General features: G+C 44.8%; 1 protein-coding gene across 3 annotated transcripts in view; it reads left to right on the top strand.

The window, feature by feature from the left end:
* NPAS2 (neuronal PAS domain protein 2) overlaps positions 1-18,915 on the top strand; it is a 107,603-nt gene that overhangs the window by 44,731 nt on the left and 43,957 nt on the right. For all 3 annotated transcript variants that reach the window (XM_040584728.1, XM_040584730.1, XM_040584729.1), the window contains exons 2-4: positions 8,030-8,083; positions 13,080-13,228; positions 16,413-16,504. In XM_040584728.1, coding sequence (XP_040440662.1) covers positions 8,030-8,083; positions 13,080-13,228; positions 16,413-16,504 — 295 coding nt within the window. The remainder of the gene's footprint in view (positions 1-8,029; positions 8,084-13,079; positions 13,229-16,412; positions 16,505-18,915) is intronic.

Genomic DNA, 18,915 nt, shown 5'->3' with positions numbered 1-18,915 from the left:
ATTATTTCTCACTCTCCCATCCTGCATCACTATGAGGAGTCCGGCTCTGGCTCCTCATCGACCCCTTTTAGACAATGGGGGGACTACCAGGTGTCCCCAAAGCCACCTCTTGTCCAGACTGAACAAACCCAGCTACCCCAGCCCCTCCTCACGAGGCAAGAGCTTCAGCCCCCACCACGTTGTGAGCTCTCTGCTTGAGCTCCTTCCAGTGCCTCTTTCTCTTTTCTGTGCTGGGGGCCCCAAAACTGGACACACTACCCTAGATGTGGTCTAACAAGTGCTGTGTCAAGGGGTATAATCCCTTCCCTTGATCAGGCTATGGTCCTGTCCTTGCAGCCCAGGGTGCTGGTGCCCAGCCTCATCACCAAGGCACACCGCTGCCCCATGCACAGCACGTTGCCTGCTGCCTGCCAAGGCTCCCAGGGCCTTTCCTGCAGAGCTGCTCTCTGGCCAGTCCATCTCCACCCTATATCAGAGTCCAGGGCTCTTAATTCCCAGATGTAGGAATTGGCAGCTGTCCCCACTGAATTTCATGAGGTTCCCGTCAGCCCTTTCCTCCAGCCTCTCTGTGTCTCCCCCATCACGACAGCCCTGCCTTTGAGCATGAAGCTGATGTGAATGATGTCCACTGCTCTCTCCACATCCACAGACCCTGTCATTTCATCATAGCAGGCAGTCAGGTTACTCAGGGTAAATCTATGCTGACTGTTTCTGATCACCTTCCCCTTCATGTGCCCACGGGTGTGCTCCAAGAGGACTCGCTCCATTGATTTCCCAGGGACCGAAGTGAGGCTGGCTGGCCTGTTGCTCTCTGGATCACACTTCTGGCCTTTTTTGAAGGCCAGCATCTGCCCTTCTCCAGCCATCAGGGACCTCCCCCATCTCCACAGCCTCTCAAAGATGATCAGCCTAGCAAGGACATCACCAACTCTCCCAGCCCCCATGGGGGCAGGTGGTCGGGCCCCATCAACTTGTATGAGTCAACTTCCCCCAAGCTCACTCAAGTTCCCTGAGCTGACCCTCACCCGCTGCTGGTCCTTATACTCCTCCCTGACCCTGCCTCCAACACAGAGACCTGGGGGACCTTGCTGGTGAAGGCTGCAGCAAAGGCGGCGGTGGTACCTCAGCCTTACCTGTGTTTGCTGTGACCAATTCACCTCCCCACCCACCCCAATACTGCAGCAGTCCCACACTTCCCTCGTTCAACCTTTTGCTACTGATGTAGCAGCAGAAACTCTTCTTTTTGCCCTTGACGTGCCCTCCAAGTGTCAATATTAGGTGAGCTTTGGCTTTCCAGCCACCATCCCTATACACCCAGTAAAGTCAATACAGAAGGGTAATACCTCCAATGGGTAATTTACCATCCCTTGCCACTTTGCTAATGCATAAACTTTGACAAATGTTTGGCTGTGCACAAACTAGTAATAAAGAAGCCTTTAGCTGCCCCATGCCTCAGTTTCCTTGTTGCAACGCACCAGCCAGGCTTTGCAAAACCCCTGCTTCTGCAAACGGCAGGTGTCGTCATGCAGGGACGCAGAGACCTGAGCCGCCTCGTGCACCCCATGACAAGCCCAGGTGCTTCGTCTCCGTGCATATACAGCAGGCGAGAGGGCTGCCAGCAGACCACTGCAGTCACATCCTCCTCCATTCATCGCACGCAGTGATGTTACCGAACTGACCTACTTTCCCCATCCGCCCACAGAAGGCTAATCCTGTTTAGCATTGCTGGAAGGGGACAGGCACGCGGAGAAGTGCTCCGAGTTATACAGATGGCAGTCTTTGCTGATTAATGTTAGTTTAATTTGTTTGCCTTTCTGTTTCCAGCCGTGCGAGGGGAGAGCAGAGCAGTGGTTGAACCCAGGGATTCACTCAGCCTGTTCACTGAAGTCTGAATGGCTTTAGTCATTCTATAACAATAACAAAAATAATAATAATAAGGAAGATAATGAGCACGTATGTGCCGATCTTCATCAGATATCCCAAGCGCCACACAAACTTTACGCGCTGCTCACAAGCTGGAGATAAAGGACGCCTCTCATTTACCTTGGCCACGCTCCAGCACAGCCCTGCTGATGTCAGCCATCTCACTCCTGACTTAAACTGATGCAACTTCTGCCACATCTATAGAGGGTTCGCAGGCTGCACACACTAAAATTCAGCCGGCACCAGGGTAAAGGAGGGAAGCTAATACCACGCAGCAAGAGATGCAAGGTTTCTGACATGCAAAAAAGAACACTTCTTCCCATTAAATGAGAGTACTATAAAGAATAAAGCCAAAATATGCTCTGAGACTTTACTTGTCTTCATCAAAATCTCATAATACTCAGCTGCATTACCTGTGAGCATCTCCCTGCCATGCCCGGTTCAGAAGAGGGGGGCATTAATTTACGTCAAATTCCATCATTTTCATTGTCCACATTCAGATCACTTTTTAATGTCTGTTTTGCTTTAAGCCCATTACCATCTAAAGATTCATTGTACACGTATGTATGAAACATGGAGAAACCTGTCGGGTTCATGAAGTCCAATATTTTCTCAAGTTTTCTTCTTTTCGTTTTTGGAAATCTCTGAACAACCTTTTCTCTAGTGTAAACAAAATGTAGTCATCTACTGAATGCAGGAAGACTAAGCTGCACACTGTCAGGCAAAACCAGTCACAACTCTAAAGCTGGACACTTACCACGCTACTGGATTTTCCCTTTACTTGTAAAAACAGTAATTCCCATAACAATCACAGCATTACATGACCCATGGTAACCACAGGCTGCCATTCTGCCACTGAAAAGTCACTGTCGCTTCACAAATAACAATGTGTATCACCAGGAAAGTGATTTTTTACTGTCTTTTCTTAAGGCTACTCTGTTTACATTTTGATAAATCTGTTTTGATTGCTGTGGATGGGATTGTGCTGTATTTTGTTATGGACTCCAGCATGTTCTTGTAACAGTTCGTGGGTTTACACCTGAAGAATAAGGATGGAGGGCTGCAGTCCAGTTTGATGTGTCTGTAGATCTGTTTATTCTGATTTGTGTTTATACAAATCCTTCTTCTGTGTGTTCACGTCATAGCCCTCATGGTGGGATAGCCGAGTGCTTCATCCACATCAGAGAAACATGGAATAAGGCATTTAAAATGGTCATAGTCACTTCTTGCCTGTCACCCTGTGACCTTTCCTGCCACTTCCCATTTGCTAACCTTTGTCCCCCAGCAAGGCTTAGAAGGGAAATACTTTATTTGTTAGTGTGGTTTACTTCATTTCAGAGCTCTGCCTTAGCTGAGAAGGGGGTAGAGCTGCTAGTGCCAAGCCACAGTGGTGGTTCCCAGTGTGGGCAAGTGTCCATCTAACCCATGCTGTGGAGCACCCATGGGACAATGCCACTGTCCTACCACAGTGCCCATCAGACGTTGCCCATCATACCTGGGCAGGAGACATGGCAGCGGTGCCAGCGCAATGACCCAGCTACGCTGTCCCCTGTGCTAGTGGGTGACCAGAAACTGTCCCTCTGGCTCATGCTCAAAGCCTGTACTCCCCTTCGGTGCGTTCCTCCTATGGCTTGGATCCTACTCACTATGCATGGGATGCCATGCATGGGTGGATCTGACTTTTAAATTCTGAACCACTGGACATACCCGCATGCCTCCTTTATAACACCAAGCTCTTTGCTAACAGCCTCTTTCATCCCCTTCAAAGAGGGATCCAGAGAGTAACTACTCCCTGTTGAGGTACCACTCAGTATCTTGTAGAAGCACACTCAGCAGAGATGGGCACTGGATGCTGAGCAATGTGTCTGGAAGGTACAGGAGCATGTCTACCCTCCACCCTGTTGCTCTTTTTCTTCCTTCTTCACAAAGATAACGGTTGTTGGGGAGGGTCTGCCAGTTCAAGATGTTTCTTCCCAGCGTCCTGATTTTCCATACAGCCCTTGCTCATCCACCGTCTGTGAGAGGATTGTTCTCCAAGTGCAATATCATCACCTTTACTTATGATGGTGGTATTGTACCAGCATCCTAAATGGTCTGAGGGTGAGGTCCAAGGGAGGGCTCAGGTATATTTGTAGCCAGTGGGAAGCAACACCAGGGTATGGTGGGCAGCACCCCTCTCCCCAGGGCCGAGCATGCCCTGGACAGGACAAGTGGCTGAATACCCCAAGCAGGCCTATAGGGTGGTGGATGCAGACACCCCACCATGCCAGAGATGGAAGGGGATGAAAAGCCTGGCCTTTCCCCCCAGCTGCCAAACATAGGGCCAGAGGAGCAAACACTGTGATTTCTCACCAAGCTTCCCAAGGCACATCCCAGGACCTCTAAAAGACATTTACGTCTCTGATTTAATTCATCTGAGTTAAATGAGTTTGATTAAAAATTCTTGTTAAATGTCAGGCTGATTTGTAGGAACTGAGATTAGCTGGTCACGTGGCAACTTAGTGGAAAATCAACAGCTGATTACTTACATTTGCGTGTCAGTCATTTTATAGCATATCCTTATGAGTAGTAGGGTAGGAAGGAGAGAAACCAACCTCACCCACACAGAAAAGTAGTAGTTTAACTCACTAAAAGACATGTTTCTAGTGCAGGGTAAGGTGATCAGTGCCAGATGAATTCTATAGTGCAAGCTCTGTGTCCACTGGGAATGGACTGTATCAAAATAAACATGTGCAACCTTTCTTCTGGAGAGTCTATAGAGCGAGCTGGCACTCTGCCTGAATTGCTTCTTTCCCAAGAAACTAGTCATTATATGAATGAGTGTGGCAGGGATGTTCGTGCCATAATTCTCCATCTCAGCCAAGGGTACATGGTTAACAGTTTTAGACAGTCTTTTGGTTCTAAAATGCCACTTTTCCCTGCTTGTGGGTATGCGTCTTTCTGTGTGTCTGTCCCACCCTGATGGGAGTATGTGAGCTTACTCCTCCTTATTCCAGGTGGTTCCTATCTTTTTGAGTGGTAGTGTCTTCACTTGTTGTTGATAATGATATTAATGAAGCTCCAAGCATATCCATCACTGTTGAATACGCCATCGCAAGAGTCACATCATGTGGTGTTGTTACTCCTAGGTTTGCAAATTCTCTTTGTTAGCAGGAAAGGATCCTTCAAATTTTGAGAAATCCTCACGCTACTTGTTTTTTTGTGTCACCTCTTTGCAAGGGAACTGCAGCACAGAGCCATGGCATTTACTGCCTGCCTCTGTCATTGCAGCAAGCCAGAATTGCCTCCTAAACCAGGCACTGATGGGGACGAGAGAGCAGATTTCCAGTTTGCTAGTTGGGACCCTCCCAGCTGAGGGACTGAGGGGATAACGTAAACCAAACAAGTTGCACTAAGCACCTACCTAAGCTCCATGCCATGGGTTTCTCCTGCAGGTGTAAGCCAGCATGTGCTGTGGCTCAGGAGAGGGATGGCAGTGCCGGTTTGCAGCAGTTGTATACTCTGCCATATCTGTTTTATTGAGAACAGTTTTAATTTCGTATGGTACATATGTACTGGCAAACGCTCTTAGCAATGCTTACGATGCTCTGGAGAGTTTGCTGTGTGAGAAAACAGAAGCAAAATGACAATTAGATATTGTCTAACACTAGCAACAGCACAGCAGGTCCAGAATTTCATGTCAGTCAGTGAGAAACCTTGTTTACTGGATGCCGGCCACGAATTGCTTTACAGATCTAGCCAAATCTTTGGCAGAACAGACCAGTTAGACCTGTTGCTCTCTCATAAGGGTAGAGGCTTCCTAGCAGTGTAACTCCTTCATGGTTTAGAGTGTACAGTTGTAGGAAGCCCCTTTTCATCAGCTACGTTGTGCCTCCCCAGAACAGCTGGAGCTGAGCAGCACTGATGCTGACTGCCCCCTCCACTCCCATCCTTCCTCAGAGCCACCCAGAGCTCTCACTCCCATATTCCTGCTTTCTACTGGGAATCTGTTACAACCAGAGGAGACCTTGGTGCAGCAGAGGAAGACCTCCAGGGATTCAGACAATGTGACTTCTGCTGACACTGCCCCATTTTGCTTGTCATAGCCTAGATTCAACAAGGGTGCCTGCAACAGAACAAAGGTCTAGCAAAGAAAGACAGCAAAATCCTACATGCTAACCTTTGCCATGTTACTGATGCCTTCTTTATTCTTGAATAACGTAGGTGAACATTTTGGCGGCAATAAGTGAGCAAGTAACAACAAAACCCACTCAATTTTGTCACTACATTTTAGCCTGAATTATTTGAAAACACTCTTGTTGGGCTAGCAGTCTGATTCTGGGACTGGATAAATAACTACCTAAAGTATTTGTAAAACACTGGTAAACAAAATTTAACGGGGTCTATAAATTTTCCTAGTTGAAAATATGGATTGTGATATGGCTGACTTGACTGTTTTGCAAGGCCAAATAAATATCTGAAAAAAACATCTAAAACCTACATGGCATTATGTTATTTTGTGTAATAGAATTCAGCAACTTAAGTTTGCCAGTTATGACTAAAAAAGCCAGTCCCTCAGCCATCATATTTCTTGTTAATGCTCCTCCATCACCAAGCTGAATGCCATGGAGTAGTATCTTTACCCTCCAATCAGTGACCCGTGGCTTTAATTCCTCATTACTCTTGTATTTGATAAAAAATTACAGGGTAGTTTCATATTCTTAGCTAACTGTTGAGTAATGAGCAGGTGGAATATTGCTGTAAGAGAACTAATAGCAGAAGGAGGGAATTTATCCACTTTCTTACTATCAGTAAGTTTTTACTCTTGTTTTTTCCTAAATTGCTCTTTAAACAGGCAAATTTCCGTGTGACTCATATGTGGAAAATACCATGGGCTTAAATAATGCCTAGCAATTCATTTCCCTCCTTCCCGCTTCCAATTTTATTCATGCCTTACTTGTTGAGGACTCATTAAATGAGAAGCATTGATTTTTGAAAATGAGTTATCATTGCCTGTCATTACACCACGACTTTGAAAAGGATGCTTTGACAATATCCAGTGTTTGCAGTGGCATTGTGCTGCCAGTTTGACAAATATTTGTGTGGGATGCAGCAGCGTGCGGCTTTTGTGCCTGACATGGGCATGAGGTGCTGTGAGAGGCGGCAGGCCTTCCTCCTCAGGCTGAAGCAGTTACAGCTCAAGCATCGCTCTCACATAAGGCTATGAAGCGAAGGAGGGTGGGCAGTGAGCTGGTGACACGTGGTTCGGAGGATCTCAGCCTTCAGCCGGGCTGCTCTTGTATTTTTCCCTTCGCCTTGCCTACACAAATTTAATTTATCCCCTTTTACTTTGTGGCTTTATGAAAATATCTTGTGCTCAGAGTACTTTCTCCTTACAGCTCAAACAGCCGGAGAAGTTGGCCTACAAACCTGATGACAGGTCACAATGTTTTGGTGAAGATCAGCAAAAAGAGCGATGGGGATGGTGCAGTCTTGGGGCTCGGTGCCGGCACCGCCAGGCAGGCACTGTCTGGGCTGTGAGAGGGCTTTTTCACAGTGTGGCTTCAGCGGTGGGATTTATGAGGACACTTTGAATTTGGGGTGTAGTTCGGTAGAGTTACTACTGTCTCTTTTGCCTTCGGGTCAGGGCCCACAGCGGAGGACGAAGAGCCTGCCAGTAGGAAGCTCCACCTGAGAAGTCAGAGGCATCAGTGATGCCGACTCTTGCACTGGGGATGGTCTTGGGGGGAACACGGAGGTGCTGAAAATGCCTTTTCAGCTTGGGCAGATCCCAGGGTTCATCCAGCCTGCAAGTTTGCAGAGAGTAACCTCCACAGGAAAAAAATTCCCCTAGAAGTGGCTTTTTTTGTACTGTACTGGTGCATCGTGTTGTGCCTGGGAACCGTGATCCCTGGCTGGAGCCCCTAAGGCTAGCATGACACTCAGGAATAACATTATCCACAGTGCATGTTCCCTAAAATCAAGGACTGTGGCATAAAGCACTGCTGACACATTTATCTGACCTGGATATCATCACTCTGTTATTAAAATGAAATAGAGCGACTCTGAGATTAACCTGCAAGTTGAGCTAACGAAATGACAATTCATTCTTGCATTCCTTCAACAGAAAAAACTGCTTAGACAATCTAATGGATGAAGATGAGAAAGACAGGGCAAAGAGGTGAGCACTTTTTCTTTCATAACTCTCCATTTAACTTGTGATGAGCTTGATACTGTTTGTTGCTGCAGAAGCTGTTTTATCCATAATCAATTAATCAAAGAGAGAGGGAGTAAAATACAGCCAAACACAACTTGAAAAACTGCCATCTCACAGATTCCTATTCTTGGCTGCCCTGTAAGAAGGAAATAATGTAGCAATGTTCCCTGTGGAAAATGTAAAAAAAGCCAAGGCATTGATTGTTTTCTTCACATTACTGCAGAACATGAGAACTGAAGAACTAACAACGTATGCTATAATACATCATCTGAGCTTCTCAAGTGTATAAAAATGTGAGATTTTTTTACAAAATACATTTTGCAAAAGAAAAAAAATTACAAAGTGAGGGTTTTTCCCTATTGTGATGGTCATTTATTCAGTAATGCCTATCTCACAGTAATGAAAACTCCTAGAAGTTACCTTCAGAGCAGAGAAAGACCATGAGAAGTGCTGTGTCAGCCTTAAAGTGGCGCAAACCTTTATTCACATACATTCTGCACTCCACCACCAAGTCCCGGTTGGTGGGAAACTGTTGTGAATGCTTTGTGGGGAGGGAAAGGGTGTGTTTCAAGGCAGGCGACCTGTGGCAATAAGACTCTTAATAACTGCCAGATCTGACTGGCATCTGCAGAAAAACTGTTTGGAAGCATTTGAGTTTTTTTTTTTTTTTTCTGGACGCGTTATCAATACCGCAGCCTGCAGTTTAATTGCTTTAGAGGGAGCCGTGGGTTGTCCACATTTTTCCCCTTGGTTTCCTCTAATGAGAGTATTTCCAGTCCAGGCACAACTAGTTGATCCAGTTTCATCTCTTTTGATTCCTTCTCCGCTTCTTTCCTCCCCGCAGCTTTTTCTCACCAATATAGGTCAGCACAGGCTGCAGCCGAGCTCAACTGTTCTTCTTTGCTCCCTCCTCTTAATGTGTGCGTGCTCAGGCTGCAGAAGGCCTGCCTTCGCTACCGGGAGCAACGTGCTGGCGACTGCCTCCCCTCAGCCCTGCGAGGGGGGATCTGCTGAGGCCAGGGGTCCGCCAGCCCCCAGCGCCATGGCGGCTGCCGCTCTTCACAGGGGGCTTCGTGCCCAGGGCAGGGCCCATGCGGGGTATGGCTCTGCCCAGCCCTCTGTCAACCACGCAGGTGGGTGCGGGGAGGGGATGCCTCCCGCTGCCCACCCATCACAAGGAGGTGGCATTTTGGAGAGGGTGTAGCACAGCGACAGGTGCCACACTGCCCCGGAGCCCTGGGGGCAGGGAAGGGGGAGCAGGGAAGGGAGCCCACCTTGCATTGCTGCTTCACGTGCTCGAGGCCTGATTATTTGTGTGCTAATTCTTTTTTTTATTTTCAACCCCCCCCCCCACGCATTAAATGAATGCATATAGGAAAAAAATAGGATACCACGTATCCTCCCTATCAGCGATTGTCATCACCATCTGGTATGACTTGCATGCTGTTTGTTCCTGGAAGGAATTTCTGTCATACCCTGGGGCAGGCCTCTATCAAGGTGCATAAAAAAATGATAACTTTGAAAATGAAAAAAGGAAATTGCTTCATTAAATTGTAATTTAACTACATTTTGCTTTTTATAAATAAATCTAAATTTGAAATCAAGTTTGGAGTCATGAGAGGCTTCATGAAGGTCTAAAGTTACCACATTATACTAAAGCCGTTCAGATTCATGTAAAAGCTATAGGTTTTCTTCCAAAGCTTTAAAGAGAGTCAAACTTAGGAGAAGCCATTGGCTGAACATTTTGGTTGTTGTGTCCTCAAAACTGAGGACTTTTCATCTGTCCCATTCCACAGGTGAAACTCTTTCTTTGTTTTCTTCTGTTCGGTATAAGGACTAGGTCCCTCAGTCCTGAGAAACACAAGAACAGATGAAAAAGCCAAAAAAATTGTCCTCTTCTTTCATTTCTATGTTAAAAGTAGGTGAGAGTGGAAATCTCTGAATTTAACTCTTTGGGAATGGACCCAAGCCAGGACCTGGATTTCTCAGGTTAGAGACACACACGCAGACCATTCACTGTCTACTGTGATTTATTAGGCACATACAGGTTGTATTACACAGACATGAGAAGAGGTTCCATCCTCTCCCAAGGACAGGCACCTGCACTCCCACCCATGTGCCAAGTGTTCAGTATTTGGCCACAATGTATAGCTCTTCCTTCAGGATGCTGGTTATTTTGAGCCCCACTCTGCATCATCCGACTCCCCAAGGCACTACTTCACTCTGAAGACCCAAGGACTGAAATGTGGATACGACAGCACCACACTTGGGAACATCAAAGACCTCCTTGAGGTCTTCTGATGTTCTGGAGACCAGAACCATGATTTCATTTTCAATTCTTTGATGTTAAATGAGGTTTATTTTGTTTTGTAGATTTATTAATTTTAAACAAAAAGCTTACTTTGTGCACTTTTTTCTCTATCTGCTTTTCTTCTAGTTTGCTTTAATAGTAAATTATTTTAAAATTATTATTTTGCAATTCAGCTGAATTCCAAATTCCAGCTAAAACCAGCTTGAAGTGAAACACGGCAAAGCGCTAATAAATGAGGACTGCTGCTTGCCATTTTCCAGTCCAATAAAAAGTAAATTTAAAAATCTGAACGAAGATATGCAGTATGGTTACTTGCTTTGATGCATATATAACATATCCCACTGGACAGCAAAAAGAAGTATGAAATTTAGTGTAAAATCACATCTCATTGAAAATCATCAAGATGTAATGGCTACTAGTCAACAAGTATCAGTCTCTCTTTACGACAACAAGCAGCAAATACGTAAGAGTATAAAAATGGCTGTTTATAACATGTGTTAAAATGGTGATTTTGATCATTCTGAATCCAGGCTGTCCTGCATTGCCTTTAGCTGTATTCACTAAAAATCCAGATTTTATTCATACTGTGTCTCCTTCTTCCCCTTAGATATGCTGCTTTTTTTTTTCTTTTTTTTTTTTTTTTTTGAGTAGTGAGGCAAGAGGAGAACTGCGATGAATGGTATGGAATTAAGACAGAGACTGTTTTGGCTTACTGTAAAGTATATGCCCTAGCAATGAAGTAAACAAGGCTAGGAAATAATCTTTCAAGGGAAGTGATGAAAACTACATGATTTAAGACATTTACAACTGGACTGAATAAAGCATTTACAGCTGTGCAGGGACAGTTTAGACGACCTAATTATGAAGGTTTCTTTCTCTTTTTTTTCCTTTTTGAGATGTTACTGTGATCATCGATTCAGATCTTGGTAGAGTTATTTTCATTACAGCAGTTTTTATATTTCCTTTCTGAATAAAATATCAAGTGTTAAAAATAGATACTTTATATATCTGTCAAGGCATCTTTATGTTGGGAAAAGCAACACTTTCCCTATAGATGGTTGATGTTTTATTTTATTTTCAGGGAAGTTGAGACCCTTTAAGGTTGAAATGAACTGAGGATTGAATTATGAGGAAGTAAAACATTGATGTTCTTAATGTCCCCTTGAACGGTACGGCAATAGGATAAGGCTGGAGCTTTTCACGTCTTGTTCTGACAGCCTTTTGCACTGTAATAAGAACAGGCTGAAATCAGTCAGGCAGTATCCACCCAATCTCTTATGTTCAAAGCTGTAAAATAATCAAGTGTTGGCTTCTATCCAGTGTGTCTCCAAGTGTGTTCAGGGTTGAGAGCAAGACAAACAAAAATTACCCCTCTGTCAGTAGTAACATCCAGAAGCCTCTGCACTGATTTCTCAGCTGAAAATATTTATTGCCGTCCCGGTCCTTGGAGGGGACGTAGATGCTGGGCTAAACTCTGCTCTGATTTTCAGCAGTGTGCATCCAGAGCTGCATATGAGGAACAGCAGCGTTAGCTGGGACCGAGAAACACAGAGTGAGGACCGACCTCTTGGCTTTTCTTTCTTGTTTACATGTACCCAGATTTTTAGATCTTTCTGTAATTAACAAGGCAAATCTTGTCTGCTTGAGGACCTTTCAGAAGAGCAAACAAATCTTCTGGGTTATATTTCTTTCTATTTTCACATGGTTACCGAAGTCCAGGTGATAGCCTCCAAGTAGAATGATGGTCATATTCATGGAACGATTCAGAAAACACTTGCTCATGTATAGGTTGACATATAATTTAAAAAATCAAAGTGCACAAGCCGAGAAGATTATAAACAGCCTTAATGACAGTATTATGGTGGTACCAAAACACCTGAAATGAAATCGGGTCCTTTCTTCCTATAAGCTCTTCAAACACAGTAGTAGAAGCAGGCTGTCTCTGAGGAGTCTGCAAGCTGAACAGAGAAGGTTGGCAAAGAAAGCTGCAGAGTCTCCATTTTACATCTAAAGAGTTGGGGCATTGTGACCTTAAGCAATTTGCCCAGTGGCACACAGAGATTAAGGGCAAGCAGGAGCCCCCTGCCAGCATTTCTGAGCCCCCAGGTCTGGGAACACATCCCAGCTACAGACCCAGTTCATGCTGGGATGAGGCGTGATGATGCCCTCCCTCCTGCTTGCCCTTGTCACCTTGGAAAGGAGACTAAACCAGGTGGGATGTGAACTAGACTGGAGCTGCAGCAACCTCTGCTCAGGTCCCTGATCTTAATGACTGGAAGACAACAGCCCAATTCTTCTCTCTGAGCCAGACTGAAGGTAGCCAGAGGACCTGTGACCAAAGTGGGCAGGTCCCTCCAGGTGGACCCAGCCCCAGCGCAATGGCCGAGCTGCAGGACTGGGGTCCCTCTGTCCTGTTGGAACTGCACAAGTGGGTATGACCCATAGTTTTACTAGTTCCCACTCTTCCTTATGGATGATTTTACAGTTATTGTTACTTCTTGTTTGTGAATGATTTTACTGACAGTGTCAATCTTCACATGCTGAGGCACACAGCAAGCTAATTTCTATGTGTATACATTGGAAATAGCAGGTACATGATGGTTTTTTCCTCTTGGTCTGCTCATCTTTTTTTTCCCCTCTTATCTACAGGGCTTCGCGTAACAAGTCGGAGAAGAAGAGGCGCGATCAGTTCAATGTTCTCATCAAAGAGCTCAGCTCCATGCTTCCAGGCAACACTCGCAAAATGGACAAAACTACTGTGCTGGAAAAAGTCATTGGCTTTCTGCAGAAACACAATGGTAAGATTTACTGCAGCTCTTCATACATTTGCCAGATGGTTACTACAATATCCTGTTTCCTTCAGTGATCATCAGAATGGCTCAAGGGGCCTAAAAGTGCCAACATAAGCTATTTTTTTTTCTGTCTCATCAAAAAAGATCATTTACAGGCACTGTGCTGCCCAAATCCGTCTCCGCAGCTGCTCTTTAGTTGAGGTTGTCTCTCAACCTACTAGAGAAGGGGGCAGAAGGCAGGAACCGAGGGAAGGAGGGCAGCAGTGCCCTGCAGCACACATGAAGAAGAGAGATGATTTGAACAAGAGAGATTTGGGGCCAGAGGGAAGACTCTCTTCCTTGAAATCTGCAATATTCTGAGCAGAAGAACAAAGCATTTGCTCCAGCTCCTCTGCAGAAAAATGCAGAGAAGCAATCTGTTCAGCCCCCCTGCTACACAGTGGACTGTGTAGGACTCAATTTTCCACGGTGAGCCGAAAACTCAGACCAGAAAAGGCCCCAGTTCTTGAAGTCAGCTTCAGCAAATTGCATCCACAGAATAGCTGACGTGCATCACCCAGTTCGCACAAGCAGAAGCTACGTCACATTTGCACGGCGTGCAGTTGCAATAGTAAAGTTCAGCTTCGGAAAGCTGGGAGTTTATTTTTTAAAATGCACACAGAAGTGACAGTTAAATCCCTTAGAAATGTATCCTTACAGAGGGCAGAGGAGATTTCTGACCCTGCTGATCTAGTCTGGTCGGTCTAGTTTCTAGTCAGTGGGCTCTGTCAGAGCCCTGTGGGCTCCCTGATGCACAGACATCCGTCAGCAGCAGACAATTGAAATGCTTCTCCCTTATAAATCCCTTAAAAATCAGGGCACTAATTTAAAATGGGGCTCTTCTGCTCTGCCCCTGTGAGGAAGAGGCTTCAGTGGATAACCATGGGGAATGCCCCTGGTCCTACAAAGCAGAAATGGGTCTTCTGAGCTGATGTACCACATCACTCGGCTCGCCTTTGCTCATCCCGTACCTCCTGCCCACACTCCCTGGAGAACTCTAGGTGAAACAGAAAAGACCATAAAAACTCTCATATCATGACTCCCAACATGACAGAGTATATGTCACAAATGTCAAACTTTTGGACGAAATAATTACAGTGGTTCTGTTGTTAGAGCGCAGTTTCTCCTTTAAATGAATTTCTGCCACAGACAAGATGATTTCATACAGGAGGGCAAGACCAGGACACCTCAAAGTTTAATAATTGTGTATACCTATTAAAAAATGACAGTAATAACATATCTCTTTTTTTTTTTTTTTAGCTGCCCAAGGCAGAGTAAAGGAGGATGTGAATATGCTCAATTATAAAGCCAAGCAAAGAACAATCACATGAGATTTGAATAAGTGTAGATAAGTGTAGCCGATAGCCCAAATAATTTACTCCGAAAAGCACTTCATTTCTGGAAGAACAACTCAGTATAAGAAAGCCAACAGTCACAAATCCTTCCACAGCAATTGGGTCAAACTGTGACTGGTTTTCGTGCACTTGCTAAAAAAAGCAAATGTTATCTATTTTTAAACTAGATTAGTTGTCCCACAATATAATACAAAGCATCAGTGTTTAAAAATGTTGATTATCTTCAGCATACTTTGGATCTGGTTTATTCAATCGTATTTCCTTTTCATTTAGTAGGCTAAACCAAGATTTTAGTCGTAACGGAGGAGGAGGTCATTTTTCAGACTTTTTTCTTCATAAACTGCCTCATTCTTTATAAAGCACAGAATCTCCCAAATCTCAAATAATTCTTCTAACTGTTGCTGGTTTGTGTACACAAGCTTTTCCAAGCTATGCATCTGCTGGAAGTATCCTATATTCTGAAACTATATAATAAAAATCTAACAGGCTGATCTCTCTTTTTCCTTATCTGGTTTTGTGTAAGACCATGGGGGCTGTGGAGAGCCGCCGTGCTATCAGTGACAGCCCCCAGCAGTGCAGAAAGTGAGTTGAACGAGCTGGTAGAAGCACAGGGCTGCATCTCCATTACTAAAGCCTGAATGGAGGCTTTGATTTCTTTCTAGGCAACAATATGTACAGGCACTGGTAAAAATTTACTGTCTTTAATATCATTTAGCCTTTTGCATTTCTCTGGCCAGTTTGCCTGTGTGCTCTGAATAGGGAGTGTTGGGTATTACATGCTCTGGAAGTGTTAATCAATAGGATTAATTAGCAGGCAGTGCCAAGAGGAGAAGACAGGCTGCGTTCAGCATCCTCTCACTACTAGAGCTGAATGAGGGAGCGCTCAGACCAGTGGAGCGAGCAGCAAACAAAACCAGCTGAAGTCTCTCTGAATTATAAGATCAGCCTCCCGTAACCCTGTCTGACTCAGGTAGAGCTGATGTGAGTGGCTGTTTTTCCAAGGAAACGGCTCACCGGGATGCACATCCAGCTGTCCCCAGCACAGTCCCCAGTTGCAGTGTGAAGCTGTGACTTGTTACACCAGCGTGCCTGCACCCCTCCACGGAAAGCCCTTGGGGAGTGAGCATCTCCAGGCTGCTGCAGGTGTTTCAGGGACTGACCCTCTCCTCCAGACAAGTTTCGGGGTGAGATGCTGGTGCTCCGTTCCCTTTCCTGGGCTGCCCTGCAACAGGGGGCTGGCAGCGGGCACGGGAGAGAGCAAGGGCAGCAGCACCAGTGTAAGGCTGCTGCAAATGCTCAGGTCTCACTCGTGTTTTGGAGAATAGAGCAATAGCTCTGCTCTTTGGGGTCACAGCCCCTCGGGGCTCCTCTGAAGGAGTTCTCTTGCTGCTCCCTGTTGGGCACAGAAGCTGTAGGCTGAACCCTAGCTCTCTGGAAGCCTAATTTTGAAGCTGTAAATTGTAAATATCTATTTGACACGTACTAAGCCTTGCCTTGATATTCATTTAATGCAAAGTAGTTTTATCTTTTCATCAATACCCCAGTAATGCTGCTTGAGGCCGATCGCTATGCCCCTGAAGTCAGTTCAAGTTGAGCTGAGTTAAAAATGAGGAAAACATTTCAGGATTGGGCCCAGTTCAGATAGTGATTACTGACTCTGTATGCAAACCCCATGCTTAAAAAATGCAATTTTTTAATATAAAGGCAATTTCTCTCTTTTTGTAGCAACTCATATATAGTCTTGCAGGAAAAAAGTTTCTTTGAATTTAAAAACCTGAAATGTTTTGTTTGTTTAGAAGTCTCAGCACAGACGGAGATCTCTGAAATTCAGCAGGACTGGAAGCCTTCATTTCTCAGCAATGAAGAATTCACCCAGTTGATGTTGGAGGTGAGCATGCATATGTACCTTTCTAATATTGTCTAGCAGTCATGGAAATACTCATGCATCTACAATAAAATGTTATCTGCAGTTCCAAAAGGGGAGGTTTCAAGTACTGCTGTAGCTGACCATCAGGCAGAGCTGGTCACTGAGACAGAGTCCCCACATGTTGCTTTTCACTCTGGACGATGCTGTTGCACTGTATGCTGCCACAGCCTGCAAAGCTGCACAGGGACTCCCAAGAAATGCAATCCAGGGGAGAGATTCAAATCACAGGTTGCATTTTATTTTTACAAACAGAGGTGAGGAAAAGGGCACGTGGCAGTTTTTCTCCTGTTCTTGGAAGGCATTATTATTACCTAATATTTATGCAAGACTATCACCTAAAAGGCAACGGTGCCACGTCCCTCTAGTGCTAGGTGCTGTACGAGCAGATAAAACCTGACAGCTCCTCTTGGTTTGATACAGTTAATACTTCCACTGTAATGATTTTCAAGGCCTTATCAAACACTTCTTATTCTAACAGGGAGCAGGGTTATTTTGCAATGATAGTTTTTAAATCACCTTTAAATTATATCATAGATGCTTTTAATGCTAGCTGGGATTTAAAGGGAGGTGACTCAATGTCGTTTATATAGGTTTGAGATGAAATGCAAATGAGCTGCTAAAATGTATTTTTCTCTCTCAGTAACAACTAGAACCTTCTTTAGCAAGGATCTTCTCCCGTACTAAACACATGGAGGTTGCATGGCCCCGCAGTGTCCTCCTCCTCCCACAAATGATGTGACTGTGGGGCACGATTCAGGCTCTGGCAGCAGGCAGGGAGGGATACTGGGAAGCAGCTTGACCCACCAAGGAGTGGCACAAAGCTGGGGCACGTTGCTGGCGCCCAGGGGGTGGCAGTCCCTTGGCTGTTGCAGTTTGTTGTGATGAGACTCCCCTGGCCCAGTGTTAAGTGAGGCTTTGCTCCCACTGCACTGACGGCCGCCCATTCCTACCTCAGTGCACAGGAACTTTACATATGTAACTCCTTCAGCCTGCACTGAAATATTTCCCTCAGATAGCAATAAATTGGCAATTGTCTTGACTGGCTGGGCCTTTGTTGATTCTACTTGTATGCCACACAATCTTAAACAATTGATTTTAGTTTCCCAGCTTATAAATCACCTTCTTGCTACTCTAATTTTCCATGCCCTTCAAGACAACATTGGGTATTGGGATGTCCTGTTGAGCCAGTTGTTCATCATTCTCTGCTTCTTTGCCTTACTACTAATCTTATTTTATTAACATTTGGGCAAGACTGCCTGAAGTTTTTCCCATCCTGTTATTAAAAGATGGGAAGGTTTTTTTTCAAGCATTGATTCAAAAGAATCAGAGCATAATTGACTGCAGTAATACATCAGCTTTCCTGAAAATGGCCTTTTCTTACCCCATTGAAAAAGCTGTCATCAAATTACATAAGAGTAGGGACTAGGCTCTGTTTGTCCATCTAGGACTGCTAGTGAAATCTTTGAAAAGGGATATGGTCTCTTAGTGTTGGAGGGACCAGTTGGGAGTAAATAAAAACAGAATTACGCATGCATACATTAACTTGATTTTACCACAAAATTCTTTGTATAGTTTGCATTGGATATGAAATAAGGACTTGATTTAATAAAAACCCAACAGCCTTCACCATAATAATAGGCACAGTACAGCTGCCTTGTAAAACCACTGCTCTCTTCTACAGGTTAACAGCTATCATGCTTTTTTAGAAAACAGCTTGAATGTACTACACTAAAGAAAAACTATTCTCTGCACTTAGATTAACAAAATCAAACTAACTATAGCAGCTGGAGGGTTTTCAGAGATGTTAAACACACGCTTTTCTACTGGGGTATAAGTTATTGACCTGCTTTTCAAAGGACTGTAGCACCAGCAGATTCCCATTGACTTAAATAGTTGTGGGTGCTCAGCATTCTCTGGAAAAAGGAGCATATGTTTGTGTCTTTATTCAAAGCTTTGTGTTTTCTTTTTTTTTAAAAAAAACCAACAATTAGCATTTTCCAGTATTCTCAGAATTCTTTCCCTTATTGAAGTCAGCAGGGGGGAAGGATGTGCTGCAGCTCACAGAATCAACTGCTAGTCTGCCTTGGAGGCATGCCTGGGTTTGCAGTGAGGTTTTGTAATACCGTGGCACCCTGATCAGGCCGTTTGCAGTACACCTGTCTGCTGAACAGGTATTGCTGCCAGAGAGTATAGCTGAATCTGCTCTGACACAGTCATGCTTGCAGTGCCCATATTGCTCACGTACTGCAGGCTACACTGACCCCAGAACCCCGATGCACAGACAGAAAGGATCCAGACCTGCTCCACTTGAAAGCACGGGGAGCTCCACCAGTGACTCCTTAATTGCAACAGGAAGGTTTTAATGTAGTCTC

The sequence above is a fragment of the Falco naumanni genome, chromosome 2, assembly GCF_017639655.2.
Source record: "Falco naumanni isolate bFalNau1 chromosome 2, bFalNau1.pat, whole genome shotgun sequence".
NCBI classification, from domain to species: domain Eukaryota; kingdom Metazoa; phylum Chordata; class Aves; order Falconiformes; family Falconidae; genus Falco; species Falco naumanni.
This window is presented reverse-complemented; position numbering and strand designations above follow the sequence as displayed.